This window comes from Notolepis coatsorum (assembly GCF_963971535.1).
Source record: "Notolepis coatsorum genome assembly, chromosome: 13".
In the NCBI taxonomy this organism is placed as follows: Eukaryota; Metazoa; Chordata; class Actinopteri; order Aulopiformes; family Paralepididae; genus Notolepis; species Notolepis coatsorum.
In genome coordinates, this window is record NC_140177.1 from 92,494,322 (window position 1) to 92,517,093 (window position 22,772).

The following is a 22,772-nucleotide window of genomic DNA, read 5'->3' on the forward strand; positions in this document are numbered from 1 at the left end:
TGTGTGTGTGTGTGTGTGTGTGTGTGTGTGTGTGTGTGTGTGTGTGTGTGTGTGTGTGTGTGTGTGTGTGTGTGTGTGTGTGTGTGTGTGTGTGTGTGTGTGTGTGTGTGTGTGTGTGTGTGTGTGTGTGTGTGTGTGTGTGTGTGTGTGTGTGTGTGTGTGTGTGTGTGCGTGTGAGATAGAGAGAGAGAGAGGGGGGTGAGAAGGTTGAGGAAGGGGCAAGAGAGAAAGAGAGCTGGGAGAGTGTGTGTGTGAGAGAGAGAGGGGGGGGTGATTACTCAGCCCTTGTGTGGGTGAATGTAACAAGTTCCTGACGTTTTATTTCCCCTATTATTTCATGCACACTTTATTCATTGTTTTAACACTAGAACAGCCGTGGAGAAAATGTCACTGATTCCCGCCGGAAGGGGTCAGATGACCCCACAGCTTATATGAGAAATATGAGAAAAATAAACAGTGTAAACTATATAATTACCTCTTAATATAAAAATATGAGGTTTACCACAGGTTTGAGTGACAAACATTTTTTTTAATTAAAAATAAATAATAATAAATAAAAATATTATAATCTTTTGAATTTTTTTTGATGGAAGAGCCACACATTGACGGGCAAAGAGCCACATGCGGCTCGCGAGCCATGGGTTGGCCACCCTTGCGCTAGACGCTCGCAAAGTGCTGTGACTTTCCACATATATATTCCATATATATATGTGGAATAACGTTCTAATTACATTTTCCTGAAGTCATTTTGAAATTTCAGAAACCGTGCCAGATAAAACGGGTACTTTTAGGAAAAGTCATTGAGTGACAGAGCTGGAGCTCGACCGAGTGACGAGGATACATTTATTGAAAATGCCTAGGGGTCATTATTATTTTCTTTTAAGTTATTTTGTGCATCACTCCGTTTTGAATTTGATGCAAATTTGCAATACATGAGTAAGGTCATCCTTTTGTGTTAAATGGCTGCATAAAGCAAGCATTTGTCGACTTGCATGTTGATAAGAGTATTAAAACTTGGAACTTGAAAAAGACCTGTTTAAGGTAGAAAAAACAAACAAACAAAAAAATGCAATTAATTTGCGATTAATCACAAGTTAACTATGGACAATCATGCGATTAATCGAGTTAAATATTTTAATCGATTGACAGCACTAGAATTTACATTAATCATTGTCACATGAAAACATGTTTGCACCAGATTTAGCAGAAGATAATTTCCATCTGTAGTCTAGATCTGTAGTCCTGTAGTCCTTGAGCAAGACACTTAACCCCTAACTACTCCTGATGAGCTGGTAGGCACCTTGCATGGTTGCCTTTGGTGTGTGACTGTGTGCGTGAATTTGAGTAAGTGGTGAAGCACTATATAAATAGTGGGCCGCTGGGAAGTATGGGAGTGAATCACATCCTCATAAGGTGGATATACAACTTCCTTACTGAGAGGCAGCAGTATGTTTATGTCCAGGGAGGACGATCATCGTACATCAGCACTCAGACTGGCGTACCACAAGGTTGTGTCCTCGTGCCTCTGCTGTTCATATTGTACATTAATGACTTAATTAGTCACCAGGACTATTGCAAAATGATGAAATTTGCGGACCATGTGGCCCTGATCGGCCTTCTTACTGACGATGAGACCAGTTATAGAGCTGTGATTGACAACTTTTTTAACTGGTGCTCTGAAAGCTCATTGATTTTAAATACAAAAAATACCAAAGAAATGGTCTTTGATTTTAGACAAAAATCTGTTTCTCTGCCCCCCGTGACCATGAACAACGTGCCCATTGAAATAGTAGAGGAGTACAAATACCTGGGCACTATTATCGACAGTAAACTCACATGGAACGCTAACACCAATGCCAGATCTGCAAAGGCTCAACAACGTCTGTACTTCTTGAGGAAACTTAGAAGTTTCAAAGTGGACAGAACTCTGCAGATACTGTTCTATAAGAACTACATCCAGTGCTGACTTTCTGTATTCAGTGCTGGCGGGGAGCACTAAGTGTACAGAATAAGAATAAATTAGGAGGTATGACAACTTGTGAAGCAATGTGCAGTATTACAAACATGTCAGACCAGTACACCAGGAAATTGGCAGAAAATATCCTAGCCGATCAACTGCACCCACTATGGTCTGAGTATGCACTCTTACCCTCAGGGAGGAGGTACGGCATGGCTAGGACTAGAACCAAACAATGCATTACGTTCTTTGTCCCATGCAGCATTCAGCTGCTTAACAAGTTTGAATTATTTTGTCTTTTTTAGCACTTGCACCATGGTGCCGTTGAGGGTCATGCAGTGTCATGCTTTTTATGATGTTCGTATTTTTTATGCTCATGTCCTGTTTGTCTGTGCTGTATTGTTCATATTTGTGCCTATTAGGCTTTTTTGTTACTCTCTTTGTGCAAAGCAAATTCCCTTGAAGGGCAATAAAGGTTTTCATTCATTCATTCATAAATGCCGTCCATTAACCATTTTCATATAATATACTGTACACATAGGCCTATTTGGTGACCGCTTTTATCCAAAGCACCTTACAATATAATATTAATATAATAATAATAATAATAATAATAATAATAATAATAATAATAATAATAATAATAATAATAATAATAATAATAATAATAATAATAATAATAATAACAATAATAATAATAATAATAATAATAATAATAATAATAATAATAATAATAATAATAATAAATAATAATAATAATAATAATAATAATAATAATAATAATAATAATAATAATAATAATAATAATAATAATAATAATAATAATAATAATAATAATAATAATAATAATAATAATAATAATAATAATAATAATATACATAGCATACTGGTAAATATACATATATTAATTATTGGCATTTTGAAATGGCCTTGGAACTGGAACACCATACTTGACCCTGTATGTGTAAAAGACTAATGATCTCACTGTATCAAAAAGAGTGGCATTCTGTCTCAATATTCAACAGGGTTCATCCACCATCTAGTGGTCAAATGATGTACTGTCATTGAAGAGCAAGCAGCAGGTTTACTGTATGTGTACTGTATGCTTGGAGACTTGGTCAGGTCCTAAAAGTTGGGTTATGAGAATGTTAAAAAAGGTTCCACAAATGATTGTGGTGGTTCGTTGGGGTAACTCTTTACTTCAGGAGGCACAAATAATGATGAAGTACATAGGAACTAAAAATAAACATTATGTTAATGAAACAAAGGAGCAACATAACAGAGTTAAGTAATTAATCAGAGGTAAGTAAGTAGAAAATGAAGATTTTAGAGTCAACCGGAAAGTTCTTTACTGAAAGGGTCATTGGAAAGTGAAGCAGCCATTTCCCTGCACTGAGACAAGATAAATACTGTACTGTAGTTCCTCATTAGTTCCAAGCTAATTAATCATTATTATTATTATTATTATTATTATTATTATTATTATTATTATTATTATTGTGGCGTTAGCTATTTACTAAACATTGCACACATTTGAATGGCTAAACCTAAACGACTTGTACTATCCTTGGCTAAGTCAAAGCGTGGGAGACAAAATAACTTCACAAGGTCAAGAAATGCTTTGGTTATTTTTATTTTATTTTATTGGTTTCCCTAACCTGCACATTCAGGAGGCCCTAAATGCAAAACAAAACTTAAAAACTAAACTAAAATAGTGAATGATTAAAACTTTTTTTGTTTGCTTTTTAAAGACATTTACATGAGCACCGGACAGTGTTAGTATAGACTTCTTACAAGACAAGTCTTTCCCATTGCGAGATAATAAGTAGACATGCCCTCCAACGAGAGGGATAATGTTTGTACTGATTTCAGACACAGAGCTCTTCCCCCATGGGCTGAATTTACACCAAGTATTTAAAGGATATCTCCATAGTTTTTTTTTTTTATGTGGGTTTTATGTCATTCTAGTATCCATATTGTCATCTTTTGCCTATAGAGGTCGCTGTTTGACAACATTACATATTCTACCTTTAAACACCTTGTGGATGCTCAAACCTCACCACATCTGATGGAAATGGCATGCTAACCCGTGGGTCCTGACCTTTAAAGTTGCTTCATTGATTCCATAAAACATTTCTCCCAAAAGAGAGTCACCTCTTCTTGTGTGGTTTGAGGATTGGATCATCTACAAGGCGCTGAAGGCACACAAACTAAGGAACTGACACAAAATGGCAGCCGACTCATATCAAGGCAAGAATGACAAAGAATGACAATGGCAAACTTTTGCTTTAACCCTTTCTGGTACAGACATGATCTACACGTGTTGTCTAAACAGAAAGAAACCATGTGGAATATGAGTTCCTTTTGTTGTTTAGAGAGCCATGAAAAGATCTCTGCCTCACAGGGTAAAATAAAATACTTAAACCATGTTAACCGCATAAAAGCTGTGATACAACTATAGCGACTTTTAGGTGAATGTGACAAGACAAAATCTAGCTGCAAGGAATGAAGAGGGACAGAGACAAAAATAAACCTTAGATTTGATCTGAGAAACAAGAATGTACTGTACCATGTAACCACTTCTGTTGAAACAAAAATACACCAGCATAGTCTAGTCCTTTCCCCACTGGTGGCAGGGTCACCTGGTGGTTGGAGAGACTGTCCCATAATCACAAGGTCACAGGTTAGATCTCCCGCAACAGCCAACAAGCTTATCCCTGTCGAGGTGCCCTTGAGCAAGGCACTGAGCCCGAACCTGCTCCAGGGACACCGTAAAATTACACTTTAATATGGTGGTAGGAGTGATTACAACAAAATATCATCTTCCCTTTTATTTTAATGCTATACCCCAAAAGTTGCCCAGTGTATCACAGCCTTTAGCACATAGATCATGTATCATCCATTGGTTTATTATGGAACAATGATCTTAACACCAAGATGCCTTGGGGAAGCCAGGCCCAGTCCACAGCAGTTAACATTGACAGGTGATCCATCCCTCCACTCTGCCAACATTTATAGAATAGACAATCCATTACGGTTACAATACTACTGTAATAAACGTTTTAAAACTGCGCGCCCCCCCCCCAGTAATCATCAGTTTAGGATATAGGAAATACAATACATGCTTCATCACCATGGAGACACACAGGCCACACCCCTAAGAGCAGTACATCTAAAAGATTTGACCAATTCATAAATATTTGAACACAATGGCCCTGTCTGGGGGAAAATAAAGACTCTCACCCTTTCTCCCTAACACCTGTGCCGATCTGAAATAATGAGATTGGTTCAGACAAGATGGCGGAAGCGTAATTAATTATAATTAATTAGACTATGCAATTCCATTATCCTGAGCCAGATCAAATAGTTTTTTTTTCTACCTGTGTGAAACAGCTGTGCTCTTTTGTATTGCCATCTAAACAGGGCTTACAATTACAATTAATTGTAAATGTAACAGGGCTTATGATTAACAATTCATTGTTATTATATCATAATTTGTACCAAACTGAAGCCAGAAATTACCCAAATCCCCCAAAATGCAAGCGGAAATATGAATTCAGCCTTTTTTCATCGACTGTCCCAGACACAAGTTTTATTGTCCTTGCGGGACATTGGGACACCCTTCATGTCAAGCCCTGACATGTCTGAGATTTGATTTTATGTTTAAGAGTTAAGAGTTTAGCAGTGTTTGGACAGTGATAAAAAGATCAGAATCACATAGGTAAAAAGAATAGCCCAGCAATGAGCTAAATATATTCTTTCCTGCTCCACACAAGACAGTTTCTCTGCTGTGCATCCCTAAAATGGGACAATGAAATATTAACAGGGATAAAATCTATACGTTACAAAAATAAGAACTACCACTCAATGGGAGGGAAAAAAATATCCTTTTAAATAGGGAACTCTTTCGGATTTCTTAATACAGAATATCTGTCTTTGCAAAAGTCCATCTATTTGTGCCCTACTGAATGTCCAGAACACTGTCCTGGAGTCAGATCACTGACGCCAAATACTGAGGCTATACAATGTGCAAAAGATGCTCAGCGCTGAACCCAGATCAGTCAATGTTTGAACCATGCCTACGCAAGAGAGGTTACTGTTGCACGCACACATGCAAACACGTATGCTTACACACAAGCACATTGACATGTGCATACTCGCACACACACTAGGAATACAGAGGCCGACACAAGCACACAGAAACATGGGTGTACATATACACGCAAATGCACACACGCCTCAGAAGGGTGTAGAGGAAATAATGTTATAATAACGAGCCAGATCTTGCTTAAAATATTTAAATAAAGCACTAATCAGCCACAGGAAAAAAGGTACATATTTTACGTTGTGTTATAGCAATAAGTAATATATATTGAAAATGTACAATGTGTACTTATGCGTGTAATAAGTACATAGCCTTTTTTTTTTTACGCTAAATTTCCTGAAAACCTTTGAGTTCCCCCTGCCGGGGAGACAAGTGTCTTTACCTCAAGACTACAGAGACACATTTTTCACCCAAACTCTAACTTCATATCTAAACCATAACCGTTAAGCGAACCTTAACTGTAACCATAATCATAGTATTGCTGTGTATGTAACACTTGTAACAGGGTGAGTATTGCTGTGTATGTATCAGGGTGAGAGCACTTTCCCGCCACCGTGATCATAGTTTTGGACTTTTTAGTAAATATATTACCTATGGCTATAACATAACGTAGATTATGTACCTTTACTCTTGTGGTACATTAGTGCTTTATTTGGGTTTTCTGACGAGACCGCGTTGTAATAACCCATATGCCCCGGCTGCACTTCATCCAATGACACTTTCATCATCCGGTCACAGCCTGGATGCATCAACTGTCCAGTCACTCTGGACAGCCACAGATATTCAGTCACATTGTGATAACATGAGCCAGACTGCATCCAGAGATCATCGGGTTCACATTGTGATCGGAAATCCGACATACTGTAGTGTGGATGCAAATCCAGCCATTATGAGCATAATATAAGCAACATACTGTATGTAAGAGATGGAGAGGAAGGGCAGGAAAAGGTAAGAAGAGAGGGGCAAGGTAATACAACACAATCCAGCCACGGGAGACACGTACACGGGCATCTTGGACCGGTGACGTGTGGACGACATGCATCAATGCACCGTCATGACAACAGATCTATATGAACAAATCTCAAAAATCACATTGAAAAGTGACCAGTGTAACCAAAGCCTTGGAAAAAGGGTGACGGGGAAAATGGTGTTAATATAAAGACTCAAGGTTGCTCTAGAGATTTCTGAGTATCCACTTGCAGATAAGGACACATAGTTGCCCATATTCACTTACCATATAGACGGTTTCTTGACAACGATAACATTCTAAAAGCACCCTGTTGCAATGTTTGCTAATACAGTCCCTAGCAACAAAACTCCAGTGAGACCATCTATACATAAATATGTACTACATTTTCTTTCCAATTTTGACCATGAACAGTTTCTACTACTGATCTATGGGGAGTAGATCTGCCCCCTCGATTAATAGTTAGGTTTGGGCTTTGTTAGTCGATCAGTCGATTTTTATGCCGCCCTCTCCTATGACTACTAGTTATCTTGGTTGTAAAACAAAGGTGATATGAAAGTAATGGTGGTTTCACATTAGTCATGTAGTAGTAAGCAATTGTGGTTTTGTTGTAAAAACTTAAACAAACAGAAGATGAGTAGAAGGCAGGAGAGATGGGTGCACTTATATACCACCACTGCCAATACTGCTTCTGATCAGTCAATACAGAGTCAATCAATTACTTTTACTGACACTAGGGGACAATCATCCCTTAAAATGCCTTCAGCTATGCACACACCCCTTAATAAGGGTGATTAAAACATTGCAGACCTCTTAAACATGCCTCATCTCAGCCAGGGGTTAAACACCTTAATCAGTAATGTCAGGATAAATAAAGGAGTTTAATTAAAAAGTCATGGGTTTTGCCTTACTGTACCTTTACTTAGTCCATGCACAACTCTACTTAATTTACCTCAATCATAAGGTTATTCTAAGGGTTTATTAAGGTGTAAAATGAAGAGACTCCGTTCCCCAGTATGTACAGTATTGCTTTAGAATGATCATTCGCTTGGGGTCGTTGCACAACACGTTTTACACTCTTGGTGTTGGAGTCTTGGGAATACCCTACTGCTTAGGCTTGGTATCAGCCGATCTCCACCACCGTATCAAGTGTGTCCCTGAAGAACTAAGCGCCCCCTTCAGGAGAAACTGAACAGTGCATCCAACATGTTTCATTTTCTAAACCCACAGCAGTCTTTCTCTTCCCAGAGACAAAAGACAAACAAGCCATGGTAAAACACACATTTAGACTGTACTGCTACCTGACCTGGGTGAGATACTACAGTAGTTAGTTACAGTAAATAGTTCTTAGTTTGTTTGTTTAACCTTGCATGGAGCACATCAGGACAATTCAGATAGTATCAGGTCAGGACAATCACAGGTTCGCATTGTATTGTCATATATGGCAGACACCACCCATGTAGGATAAAACAACCCATTCATCTTCATAATAATCTGGAGGTTATGCCTTCGACAACAATCCATAGAGAGAAGTGAACAATGAATAGAGGCTTTGCATAATAATGTTTGAAATGTCCATTTTCAACGGTTGCTATGTGCAAAACAACGCTTGCAATGGTTTATATAAGATATATCAACAAAAATATCACCTGGCGTTTATTACTGAATCTTGTAAACCAGTCGCAGTACAACAGTAATATCATACTTTTCTAATGTTTTACCTGCTCTACCACTGCACAGACATTAGACGTTTTCTTGTGAAAGTGGTTACCAATGGTTACAGGGCAGCCATGTGAACCACACAAACGGTCTATGCAAAGCCTCTATACAACACCTACAAATATTACTATGAGCCAGTGAATAACTCCCACAAATAATCAAAATGGACACATAGTGGTGAGAGGTCAACCGCAGTGATTTCTTTTTAAAACTGACCTTGATTCAAATAAATAAAAAAGAACAGAACATTAAAAATAATAATAATAATAATTATCTGTGCGTGAAACCTGTTTGCTGCAAAACGGGCTGCTGTTACAGTGAATGGTCAAAATGGACTAGAACTCACTGGGAAAAGCCAGTGTGATCGTGACGCTGACCACACCCAGTGTGATCATGAAGCAGTGTTTAATATAGATACAAGCCAAAACAAACAACAACCAAAAGAAAACAGGTGGAGGCTTGCGATTAGGAGGACGCCGTTGTTTGTGGATAAACCTCTTCCTCCAACGGCTCGGCTAATGGATTCAGAGGACCGCCCGCGTGCGCCCGCCAGGGTACTGGAGAACAATCACAGATTCTAAACGTCATCATCTTCATCGTCGTCATCCTCACTGATGGGGTGCCCACGGGCGGCGCTGTGGTGGGCCCGAGGGGAGGGGGGCGGGGAGGCCTTGTTGAAGAAGGGGAGGCGGAAGGTGGGCGACGGGGAGCGCTCCTCGCGGGTAGGGCTGCTGCTGGGGCTGTGTCTGGGGCTGATGGCCTGCAGCATACGACCTTTTCCCTCCTTCAACATGTGCTTCTGTAGAGGAGAGAGAGCGGGGGGTAGAGAGAGGGAGGGAGGGAAAAGGAGAGAGATGGAGTGGCAGAGAGAAGGAAGGAAGGAGAGAGGCAGGGAGGGAAGGAGAAGGAGAGGAGAATTAAGGAGGGGAGAGATGGAGACAGGTGGAGGTAGGGAGAGAGGAAGAGAGAGGGAAGGAGGAAGAGAGTGAAAGAGGGAACACGTTTTTGTTAAACTGGTTGACAAATGTTGCCTCCCCGATTTTTTTGCTCTGCTCAGTTTGTTATTTTACCATGTTATCACAGGTTTAATAACAAGCACATTTAGCATCTGTAGTTACCGGTAGTCGTGTCTATATGTACAGTAATGGAGGAGGCATTTTGACAGCTATGCACTCCAAAAAATGCATACCTATATCGGCAATGCATATTTTCTTTTAATGTAGCCATCGATGTTTGCAGTGATCCTAGTGTAACAAGGTGATTGATGAAGCCTGTTACGCTCCTGTGACATGAAGCACAGAAGCACAGATCCAGTCCGCTTGTGCTTCCCATGCAAGTCCCCCTGCCTCAGAGTCTGGCCTGTTCACATTTTCATTTACATTTAGTCATTTAGCTGACGCTTTTATCCAAAGCGACTTACAAGTTCTGTATGACAAGTCATCAGGAAGGGCACAACTCTATCAGCTGAGTAACAATGTTCATCAAAGTGTTGAGTGCTACAGTGTAGGTTAGTTTATTAGGACAAGTGCATGACAGTAAGGTTAGTTACAATAGTTAGGGTTAGATTTTCTTTAAATTTAAAAATAAAAAATCAGATAATGGTTGAAGAAGTGCGTCTTTAGTCGACGGCGACAGTAGCGTTGGTTAGACTTCAAGACGGTCTCTCCTCTCCTCCTCACCTCTACTCTAGTTCGTATAGTCGTCTGGATCAGGACCATGTCAAAGCCCAACCCAGACTATTTAATACTTTGTTTTCATTCAACAGAACATAATATATATTGCAACAATGTATTGACTACTTTTCCCCCCCAGATTTTAGTTTCCCCCTCTCCCTTTACACCAGTACATACAGTACATACACATACACCAGCCTATACACACCAACATCCCTACCAACATATACATGTATCTACACACTGAAAAGACAAAAAACATTTAAATAAAAAAATAAAGAGTGCTACCCTAAACTTCTGTAAGCTCAGCCTTTGGGTATAATTATCATTATCATGAAAGTAAATAGATGTTGAAGTATATGAATAGACAATTAAGCATAAAACATAGAGTAGAACATACTGTATATTGAAGGTGCCATATGCAGCTTTTAAATAGAAATATTATAATAGAAATGTCCTCTCCTTTCTCTACTGTACATCCAAAACCACCCTCCAGTTCCAACAGAGCTCCTGATAAGAATAACAATTCACAGGAGCAAATAATACAATTTTAAAGTAAAACAAGCCTGTATCTTGAGTGGTGGTGAGATAAGAACAATGGGTATAGCACCAAAGTCCTACTCTCCAAGAACAGGACTTTACAACCAAACTCAAGAAAAGCTACACTGCGCTTCCAAATCTAATATGCATATCTAAATCTAATATGCAAATCTAATTGAATTTTGAATGTTTTTTTTTTTAATTGTTTTTACATTTCTTTAAATTTTTTGTTGTTATGATTGGTCTGTTTGACGGAGCTAGATACCGTGATTTGTGTGAAGGAATATGAAGAATACATGTTCAAAAATAAACTTTTTCATTCATTCATTCATTAAAAAAAAATTAAATGTATATTATTTACAAAATTCAACCATATAGTCCATCTTTTTTTCAAATAAAACGACATCACCCCTCATTGTATGTGTTAATTACATTTATTTTTCTCGAATAATTCTCTCCATTCCATTTTAGCATTTGTGGGCTTTGAATCCAATTCTTTGTTATTCATTTCAAGGCAGTTAATCTCAGAATTCTCAACAAATATTTTATTTACCATTTCTCTTGGCATTTCCTTGTAGACTTCATCCCAGAATACTTTTAACCCAGGACATGACTAGAAGATATGGCAAAAATGTTCTCCACATTCCCGCCTGCATTTTGAAGATAGAGATGAGGTATATTTAGCTTGTAGAACTAGTGTTATAAAATATCACATCTGTATCTTCCATGTATATTCTCTCCAAAAGTGAGATGCCACCCTGTACTACGGTAATTTCTTGCCACTCATCCGATATTTGTATATTAATTTCCTCCTCCCACTTTATTTATGTTCTTATCTCTTCTTGTTTGTCACCATTTTCTAAAATAGTATACATAGTAGCGGTACTCTGGTAATCGTAAGGTTCCCGGTTCGATTCCCGCTTCTCCTGGGCAGCGTGTTGAAGTGTCCTTGAGCAAGACACTAACAACATTTACCATTTAGTAGCAATTTGATGTTTTACATAATCAGAATATTTCAGCAATAACTTTACAAGAGTTCATATATTGTTTTATTGTGTTTATTCCTATATGATCATATCGCTTCTAATTTGAAGATATCGATAAAAATGGGAATGTGCTAAATCATACTTTTGTTGTAGCTCTTCAAAAGACACAATTCCTTTATCATTAATACATTTACCAAATATCTGTAAATCCTTTTGAGCCCATATTTTGAAAAGTCTAATTATTTTAGTTTGGGATCAAATCTGGATCTCTGTTGATTTCTTTTAACACTATTATACACTATATTTGTCTATTCGTAGGATTGATCTGACTCTATCCCAGACTTTTAACCTCTTAAGCCTGAGCTGTCCGGTACCGGACCGACAATGACATCACGCCATAAATCCCCCATTCCAAATACTGAATCGAGAACCTCATCCTTCACTCTGTCATCTTTCTCTCCCATTACAGAAGCCGAGACCCTGACACTGGTAACGTCGAACCGTCCGACTACATGCCAGCTGGACCAGCTACCCTCCCCACTCCTCCAGACCATAGCACCAGACATCCTTCCCATTCCTAACTGCAACCATCAACTCCCCACTCAACTCGGGGGTGGTCCCCACCTCCCTAAAACAAGCCAGAGTCACGTCGCTCACAAAACAAAAAGGTCAAGGTAAAACCCTGAACCCCACCGTCATAGGCAACTATCGTCCTGTCTCTCTTCTCTCCTTCCTTTCTAAAACACTTGAACGTGCTGTATCCAACCAACTTACTGCTTATCTCTTACAGAATGACCTCCTAGACCCTAATCAGTCTGGCTTCCGGACTGGCCACTCCACAGAAACGGCCCTCATTGCGGTCACAGAGGCACTTCACTTAGCAAAAGCGAAAGGCCTCTCCTCTGTCCTGATTCTCCTAGATCTATCTGCAGCCTTCGACACAGTCAACCATCAGATCCTCCTCGCGGCCCTCGCAGGAATGGGAGTGGCTGGCTCTGCGCTGACATGGCTGACATCATACCTCAATGACCGCTCCTACCAAGTGTCATGGAGAGGGACCCTGTCGGCCACCCGCCCCCTCCGGACGGGTGTCCCCCAGGGCTCGGTCCTAGGACCCCTTCTCTTCTCCCTCTACACTAAATCACTGGGTAACATTATCACGTCTCATGGCTTCCCGTATCATTGTTATGCCGATGATACTCAACTCTTCCTCTCCTTCCCTCCCTCAGATATCCACGTCTCTGAGCGGATCTCGGCCCGTCTGTCCGACATCTCCGCCTGGATGACGACCAACCACCTCAAACTGAACCAAAACAGAATTGCTCCACCTGCCGGCCAAATCCTCCCCCCTGACCGACCTTTCCATCACAGTCGAGAATGCAGCTGTGACCGCGTCCCCGACCGCCAAGAACCTTGGTGTTGTCCTCGACGACCAGTTGAACTTCTCTGCTCACATCGCAGCAACAACCAGAACCTGCAGATTCCTCCTGAGCAACGTCCGAAGGATCCGCCCCTTGATGGCAAAAGAAGCCACCCAACTCCTCGTCCAATCAACAGTCATCTCCCGCCTCGACTACTGCAACGCACTGCTCGCTGGCCTCCCGGCCACTGCCACTAAGCCTATTCAACTCATTCAGAACGCAGCGGCCCGCCTGATCTCAAACCTACCGAAGTCGGCCCATGTCACCCCACTTCTTAGGGACCTGCACTGGCTCCCAATTGCTGCACGAATCCGCTTCAAGGCCCTCGACCTAGCATACCGTGTGGCAAAGGGAACCGCTCCCGCCTACCTCCGGTCAATGGTCTCCAACTACACACCCTCAAGACCCCTACGCTCTGCATCTTCTGGCCGCCTCAGACCTACTCCTATCCAAGCTCCGGGAGGGTCATCAAAGAGAAGTCGCCTATTCTCAGTCCTTGCCCCACAATGGTGGAATGAACTACCCACCCCAGTTAGGACAGCCGAAACCCGTCCAATCTTTCGCCGTCAACTAAAGACGCACTTCTTCAACCACTATCTAAAAAGAAATAATAAAAGAATAAATCTAACCCTAACTAACCTTACTGTCATTCACTTGTCCTAATAAACTAACCTACACTGTAACACGCAACACTTTGATGAACATTGTTACTCAGCTGATAGAGTTGTACCCTTCCTGATGACTTGTCATACAGAACTTGTAAGTCGCTTTGGATAAAAGCGTCAGCTAAATGACTAAATGTAAATGTAAATCCATCTCTACAGAATGTAATGTATGAATTAATGTTGCACCCCCCCCCCCCCCAAATGTAGCCAAGAGTAAAGACCCTAACCCTGTAAAAACAGCAGTCAAGGTGTATATTTTCTAGGGATGCCCCGATCACGTTTTTTTGTCACAGATACCGATCGTCTATGAGCCATATCGGCTGATACAGATAGTTTTTGGTTTTGTTATAGCAGCTGGCAGTATTATACTATAGGTCTAGCACAGGCATTCTCAAAGTCCGGACTCCAGTCCAGACCGAACCACAACTGTCTCTGGACTCTGAGCAAATTATGCTTTTCATAGCTAACTTGAGTGTAGTCTTTTGAGAGAAGAGACCCAGGGCATTTGATGGGCTTTAAAAAAAATATATATATAACACACTTCCCAGCTCATGCCAGCCCCTGTCAATCATCTGACTTCTAGATTGACTTTTTTGTTTCTCTTATTTTTGGGGATCATATCCCACAAACCTGAATGTTATTGCCATGAAACAGAAGGCAGTTTGTTTCTCTACCTTTCTGTGAACGTCTAGCAAAAAATGGCATTGCAATCTGATGAAAAATGGCGGAGAAGTTTACATTATAAAAAACTGTACTTACAGTAGATTTCATTCACGGATTGTGAATCACGCCTGGTGATACTAAATCCAGATTGAACTCTTGCCATTGGAAAGGGGAGATTTGGCCCGATCCATAGATAAGGTCATTTATAGGCCTGATATTCTATAATCATATTTAATATTGCATGTGTCCGGATGTCAGAATTCAGTACCATCTGGATCTACAATACCTTCTGTTGAATCATCTTCCCTTTATTAATTTGCTTAGATTTTTTGTACACGTGATCTCAAGAAGGTGCTGAGTTGTTGTCAACCATGTTACTTTTGAATGAAAACAGCCCTTCAGAGATAATGGACTGTTCCAAAAGTCGAGATTACCAGTAAGTGAAATGATGTGCCTTTTATAAAGTTGATGGTGAAGTGAAGTGTCATCTTCTTTAAATTTTCTGTGAGTTATGTAATGTCTGACAGAGGGGGACAAGCTCATTGTGTCAACCCTGTAAACACAAAAAAGTTATTCGTTTGAAAATGTAAACTTAAATATAACAACATTTGCACATCATGTGGTGTCATGACCTTTACCACATGACTAATAATGGCTGCCAATAAACATCAACCCTGTTACCGTCAACAAGTCTCAAGTCATGAGTCTGTCAACTCTCATCAAAAAAAATAAGTGTTTAATCTAGTGTGCATCAGACTGGAAATATGTGCAATGTGGTTATTTCTAGGGAATGCACTTTTCTCTAATTTAGCTATTTCAGAAATCTGTTTGGCCCGAAGGGCCGGAAGCCGCCTAGAACAGTGTTGGTCTATGTGCACGTAAGTCTGTCTGTCCCCACAAAAGTAGACCAATCAGAGCTGATGATTTCACTGACATCACACACTGAAAAGTAGATGATTTCACGATTTCACGTTCACAATGTCACATGCTGAAACAGCTAGCCCAGCCAGCCAGCAGGCCACCTTGCTGAGCCAGCTGAGCTGGCTATCAAACCACAACAAGAATTAATTCCATTCATGGAAATAAATGGGATGAAGGTTTTGTATACAGTACCATAAACTAAGCTACATTCACCAGCAACACACAGCAGCTTTGCCATATCCACTTAGAGAACAGAAGTAGATGAACGCTAATCACAATTAGCATTGTCATCAGTAAATGTTTGCTACTCTGTATTTAGGCTACATGCTGTCTTGTACATAACTTTCACAAACCATACAGTGCACGGAATCATCAGCACGGCATTCAGATGACATCATGACGGCTAAGTGAAATATTGATCAGCAAAGATTAACTGATCACGATTAGCTTTCTGCTAATGTTTTCCTATTTCTGTTTGCGTGTCAAAGGAATATGGCAGCTAGCAAGCTTATTTAATGTCCGCTGCTTCATTACATTAATTGCCTGCCACCTACGCCGTTAAGACTAACTTGTTTAATCTTCAATCTACATGAAGGTATCAATAAGATTACATTAAACATACTGCACTACAATATAAAAAAGACAACTTTGCTTTTAAAAGTTATTCCATTGTAGCCTACCTTGATAGCCTACCAAACCACTTGTTTTGATATGAAGGCTACGATGTATGATTTGTCTTATCCAGTAGGACTGGTCTTATTCAATACAATATGATTACTACCTAAATCCTCTATGATCACAACCTTTACAAAGTTAATAATTGAGCAGCACATTTCTTTACCCATATTTACCCTCTCTATTAATGGTTCTCAAAAGATATAAAATAAAAGGTATACCGATTGAAATCCATGATCAGTTTCACCAGTAACTTTCTATATGATGAATTCACCATCGGGCACCACTATAAATCAAATGGCTACCAATGCAAATGAATCTGTGGAGCGAGAGGATTCTGTCAATATATTTGTAATCCATCCAGTGTCAGACACAAAGTACACATATTTTTTACAACAGGTTTTACTTCCTCCTTTAAAAAAAGAAAATCAAAAACACTCATGAAATGACCTGATGGCATGACCTAAAACTCTGTTTGAGGCTGCAGGGAGCTCTCCATGGTCCTGATCGGATAGAAAATACTATGTTTTCAAAATATCCATATACATGTGGACGGGGCCATTAGTAATGATGTCAGCGTTTTCCATCATCTCCGGTTTCACCTGTCCATGCGAATACAATGAATACATTTTTTAAGAAGGTTTAGGAAGATCCTAAGCATAGAAAAGGCTATGGTTTAAAAAATACATGTGTCCGTGTGGACTAGGCCTCTGAGACGGTCTATATAGCATGTAGCCCACATTTGTTCTTCATAGACTAAATATGCTATTACTGCAACGTTAAAAGTAAAGTTAAAATATGTTATTTCCATGGCCCAGGAAAGTTCAATCAATATTAGTGAATATGAGCTACTCCCTCATAAAGCCAGAAACCAGAAGAAGACTCAAACTTGTGATGTAATCAGTTATACTCTGGAGCTGTTCCATAGACAACACATGGGAGACTTATTTTGTTGACCCACAGAATGTTTGTTTGAGGGAGGACGGCCTAGAGGTAAATAGGCCGAAAGGCGACACTGCACGCGACCCTGCACTCTGACCCCTCTGATGACCATGCCGCAATCTTTCTTTTGCCAAAGTATAAACAAAGTCTCAAGCGCTCGCCGGTAGTATCGCGAGAGGTTAAGCGTTGGACTGTGGCGTCAGAGGAGACACTCCAGGCTGCACTTGAATGCACAGACTGGAGTGTGTTCCGTGATAACACAGCCAATGTTAACGAATACACTGAAACGGTGCTTGACTTTGTCTGTATTACCCAAATCAAAAGCCCTGGGTAGATAAATCCGTCCGTGAGGCTCTGAAAGTGCGCACCTCAGCCTACAACGTCGGGCTTGTGACAGGCAACATGAATGACCACAAGGTGTTGAGATACAACGTCAGGAGAGCAGTAATAGAGGCAAAACGGCGTTACAGGGATAAAGTTAAACTTCAGTTTGAACAGGCTGACTCTAGAGGTATGTGGCAGGGCCTCAGAACGATGACAGATTACAAAGGCACCTCCCTCAAACTGAACAGTGACATCTCCTTAGCAAATGATCTCAATACCTTCTATGCAAGGTTTGAGGCTGTGAATAACAACACCAGCCTACAAACCACTGCAATGGAGGGGGGGGGGCGCTGCTGATGGAGATTCAGTGTTCAGGATAACAGAACATGAGGTGAGGAGGACCTTTAAGAAAGTGAATATCAGGAAGGCAGCAGGACCGGACGGCATCCCCGGCCGCGTCCTAAAAGTCTGTGCCGACCAACTGGCCCCGGTATTCACTGACATATTTAACGACCTGTCCTTAGAACAGGCCGTCATCCCCTCCTGTCTGAAGAAGTCCACCATTATCCCTGTACCCAAAAAATCTATGCGCGCTTGCCTCAACGACTACGGCCCTGTAGCTCTCACCTCCATAGCCATGAAGTGCTTTGAGAAGCTAGTGAAGGGCTACATCTGTTCCTCCCTCCCCATCAACCTGGCCCCCCTGCTATTTGCATATCGCCCCAACAGGTCCACGGAGGACGCCATAGCCCATGTGCTGCACACAGCAGCATCACACCTGGACAAGAGGCAGGGGAACTATGTGGAAATGCTGATCATCGACTACAGCTCAGCATTCAATACCATAGTCCCCTCCAAACTCATAGCCAAGCTCAGGGACCTGGGCTTGAACTATGACCTCTGCCAGTGGGTCTTGGACTTCCTGACGGGTAGACCCCAGGTGGTAAGAGCAGGCAACTGCACCTCCTCATCCATCACGCTCAACATAGGGGCCCCCCAGGGCTGTGTTCTGAATCCCCTCCTCTACTCCCTGTACACACATGACTGTGTGGCACAGCGGAACAACAACACAATCATCAAATTTGCTGATGACACAGTAGTGGTGGGCCTGATCTCTGCCAACGACGAGAGGGCCTACCTGGAAGAGGTAGAGAATCTGTCGCAGTGGTGTCAGGAGAACTGCCTCTCCATGAACGTCAGCAAAACAAAAGAGATGATTGTGGACTTCAGGAGGTCGGGGGTCAGGGACTACAGCCCCCTCAGCATCGACGGGGCACCGGTTGAGAGAGTGAACAGTTTCAAGTACCTCGGAGTCCACATATCCGAGGACTTGAATGAATGAATGAATGAATGAATGAAAACTTTATTTAACAGATTGCAGAATGGGTACAATACAGTACGGCTCAATACACACAATAGACCTGTCTCAAACCCTGCCCCTTTTCTTGATCCTCCAATCACAGCTGTCGGTTACCTCTGACTTCAGAGGTCAGAGGTAAGCGACAGCTGTGATTGGAGGATCAAGAAAAGGGGCAGGGTTTTGAGACAGGTCCATTGTTAAGGGGATGCAGATCTGAGAAAGACATTGGTCTTGTTTCCATCAGGGTCCCCCATTTTCAATTCATATAGACATTTATGACATACACAACATACATGACATTTATGGCATAGGGACATATAGGTATTTAGTACGGATACATTTGTGACATAAATGGTATTCAAATATACAGTACTGTTACCCCTAGATCCTGACAGAGTATATACATATGATGGGGAGGGGACTGTACATTAGGAGGGGGTGGGTGGGTGGGAGAGAGATATACATACGGCGGGGAGGGAATATATACATGCGGTGGGGAGGAGACTGTCTATTAGGAGGTGGTGGGGGTTTTGGGCATTTACGGTGGCCAGTTTCGAATTGCAGCCTCCCGTAGGTGCTCTTTAAGAGCGGTTTTGAATGTGGGTAGGGATTCACATTCCTTTACAGCTTTGGTTAGGGAGTTCCACATTGATGTGGCATAATTGCGAAACGTATTTAGTCCCTTGTTTGAGCCGAATCTGGGTTTAACATGATTTGTTGAGCTTCCTCTGGTGTAGTGGTTGTGGTATTCACTGACCTTTGGGAAGTATTTTGACATGTACATGGGTACCTTAGTCGTATAGTGTATCTTGTAGACCAGGCCCATTGCAAGTTGCTGTACTCTGTCGTCTACTCTAAGCCATCCTAGGTTGTCAAAGTGGGCAGGGGTGAGGTGGGTTCTGGGGGTAAGGTCAAGTAGTAGTCTGACCAGTTTGTTTTGTGATGTTTGTAATTTTGTTTTAAGCGCCTTTGAGGTGCTTTGGTACCATGAGGTGCACGCATAGTTGTAGTACCCTTGAATGAGTGCTCCTGCCAGAGTCTTCAGGGTATTCTTGTTTACCAGAAAGGAGATCCGGTACAAGAATCTAGTTCGTTGGTTGACTTTTTTTTATTACATTGGATGCCATTTTGTCACAGGAAAGATTTGCCTCTAGGATGGAACCCAGGTAGGTAATTTCGTCTTTCCTTGTGACAATATTGTCACCCACTGCAACTGAGAAGCCGTCGGTCTTGCTGAGTTTGTTATTTGAACCGAAGAGAATGGACTCTGTTTTTCCCATGTGTAATGATAGTTTGTTATCAGCGAGCCATATGCAGATTCTGCCTAGTTCCGAGCTGAGGGTTTTTTCAACCTGCAACTTGTTCTTGTCAGAGACCAGCAGGGCTGAGTCGTCCGCAAACAGGAACAAGTTGCAGTCACAGGCTGACGACATGTCATTTGCATAAATTAGGAAGAGTAGCGGTCCTAGTATGCTTCCTTGTGGAACACCACAGCTCACTGTGAGGGGGGGGGATAGAGTACCGTTACCTCTACCATCTGTTCTCTCCCCTCCAGGTAGGATTGCATCCAGCTCACTGAGAAGCTATCAAAACCAATTGCTTTTAGCTTGTCAATCAGAATGGAGTGAGTGTCGAAGGCCTTTTGTAGGTCCAGCATGACCATGCCGCAGTATTTGCCCGCGTCCACCTCTTGTTTGATGTGGTCGTTCAAATAGAGGAGGCATGCGTCAGTGGAGTGGGACGTTCTGAAGCCAGATTGGAATTCGTAGATTAGATTTTTTTCCGCCAGGTACTTGACATGGACCACACACATTGACAGTGTTGTGAAGAAGGCACGGCAACGCCTCTACTTCCTCAGGCACCTAAGGAAGTTCCAAGTCAGTCAGAAGATCCTTAAGAACTTCTACTCATGCACAATAGAGAGCATCCTGACTAGTGGCAATATAACCTCCTGGTTTGGGAATAGCTCCGCACAAGACTGTAGCAGACTACAGAGAGTGGCCCGTTCAGCCGAACGCACAATTGGAGGGGGGCTTCCCCCTCTCCAAAACATTTACAACAAGCGGTGCATGGGTAAGGCTAAGAGAATTATCAAAGACTCCAGCCACCCAAACAACTGCCTCTTTGAACTGCTGCGGTCAGGCAAGCGATACCGGAGTCTCATGGCAAGCACAGAAAGACTCAGAAGAAGCTTCTATCCCCAGGCCATCAGGATTCTCAACGAACAATAACACTATGTAACAACCATCAAATGCACTCACAGCACACACATCCACACACTCACTTTAAACAAACAACTCACTGCAGCACCCACTTTACACACTTTAGAACACCTAAACACACTTTATATTTATTGGTAAAGAATTTGCACTACAACTAGGGCTGCAACTAATGACTAATTTGGTAGTCGACTAATCTGCCGATTATTTTTTCGATTAGTCGACTAATCGAAAACCAATGTAAACAACAACAACAACAAAAAAAAAAAAAAGTATATATATATATATATTTTTTTTTTATTTATTTTTTTTTTAATTACCTATCTTTGTGAAAGTGGCTTCTCAGCTCTGGTCCAGCTGAAGACAGAGCAGAGGAACAGATTGGACATTGAGCATGACCTCAGAGTTGCTGTCTACCATCACCCCAGACTTTGAGACTCTTGTCAGGACCAAACAACAACATCATAACATGATGATCCCATAGCAAATTAAAATAATGACTCATGAAACATTTGAATTTGGATCTTTAAGCCACTTTAAATGAAAATGTATTTGAAGAACAATACAGCAATCACTCATAACAAGATAAATAAATTAAATAATACAAATTAAAGTGGAAGTGTACTTTAAATAACTTTTGTTTGCTGTGTGTGAGAGGAGTCTGTGTGTGTGTGTATGTGTGTGTGTCTTACTCTGATCGCTGTGTGAGTGAGAGGAGTGTGTGTACTGTGTAATTTGTGTGTGTGTCTTACTCTGATCGCTGTGTGAGTGAGAGGTGTGTACTGTGTAATTTGTGTATGTGTGTGTGTCTTACTCTAATCGCTGTGTGTGAGTGAGAGGAGTGTGAATGTGTGTGTGTCTTACTCTGATCGCTGTGTGTGAGTGAGAGGAGTGTGTATGTGTGTGTGTCTTACTCTGATCGCTGTGTGTGAGTGAGAGGAGTGTGTATGTGTGTGTCTTACTCTGATCGCTGTGTGTGAGTGAGAGGAGTGCGTGTGTAATGTATTGTGTGTCTAGTCTGATCATCATCTCCTGCAGGGGAACAATGTTTTCAATGTCCAAAATTTGCTATGGGATCATCATGTTATGATGTTGTCTGGAACCCTGAGAAGCCACTCTCACAAAGATAGGTAGTGCACAAAAAAAAAAGAAAAATTAAATAAAGTTTTTTTTTTTATTTTTTTTTTATGACTAATCGACGCAACAACGATTTTTTATAATCGACATCGTCGATTATGTCGACTAATCGTTGCAGCCCTAACTACAACCCATACCTCATTACACCTTACTGTAAATTGTACCTCATCCCATTTCTGCTTTGCACTATATAGTATATTGTATATTAGTATATTGTATAGTATGGTAACTCAGTTACTTCTACTCTGCATTGAAAATTGTACATATGTACATACTGAACACTTGTGTCTACGTACGTTACTTCTATTTTTTACTTGCTATACTTATTTTATTTTATACTTATCTATTTTTGTCTAGCACAGTCTCTGGAGCGTAACAGAAAGAAGCATTTTGTATAAAAGTATTCTGTATTCTGTTCTGTATGACAACTAATAAAGAAACTTGAAATGCATGTGTGGGGGACAAAACACAAACACATTTAAATTGCCTTGTGTACAC

The 22,772-nt window shown here is 41.1% G+C and overlaps 1 protein-coding gene across 2 annotated transcripts in view; it reads right to left on the minus strand.

Moving 5' to 3' along the window:
- Window positions 1-6,993: 6,993 nt before the first annotated feature.
- pcyt1aa (phosphate cytidylyltransferase 1A, choline a) overlaps window positions 6,994-22,772 on the minus strand; it is a 106,493-nt gene continuing 90,714 nt past the window's right edge. For both annotated transcript variants that reach the window (XM_084327529.1, XM_084327528.1), the window contains one exon: window positions 6,994-9,547. In XM_084327529.1, coding sequence (XP_084183655.1) covers window positions 9,326-9,547 — 222 coding nt within the window. In that variant the 3' untranslated portion in view covers window positions 6,994-9,325. The remainder of the gene's footprint in view (window positions 9,548-22,772) is intronic.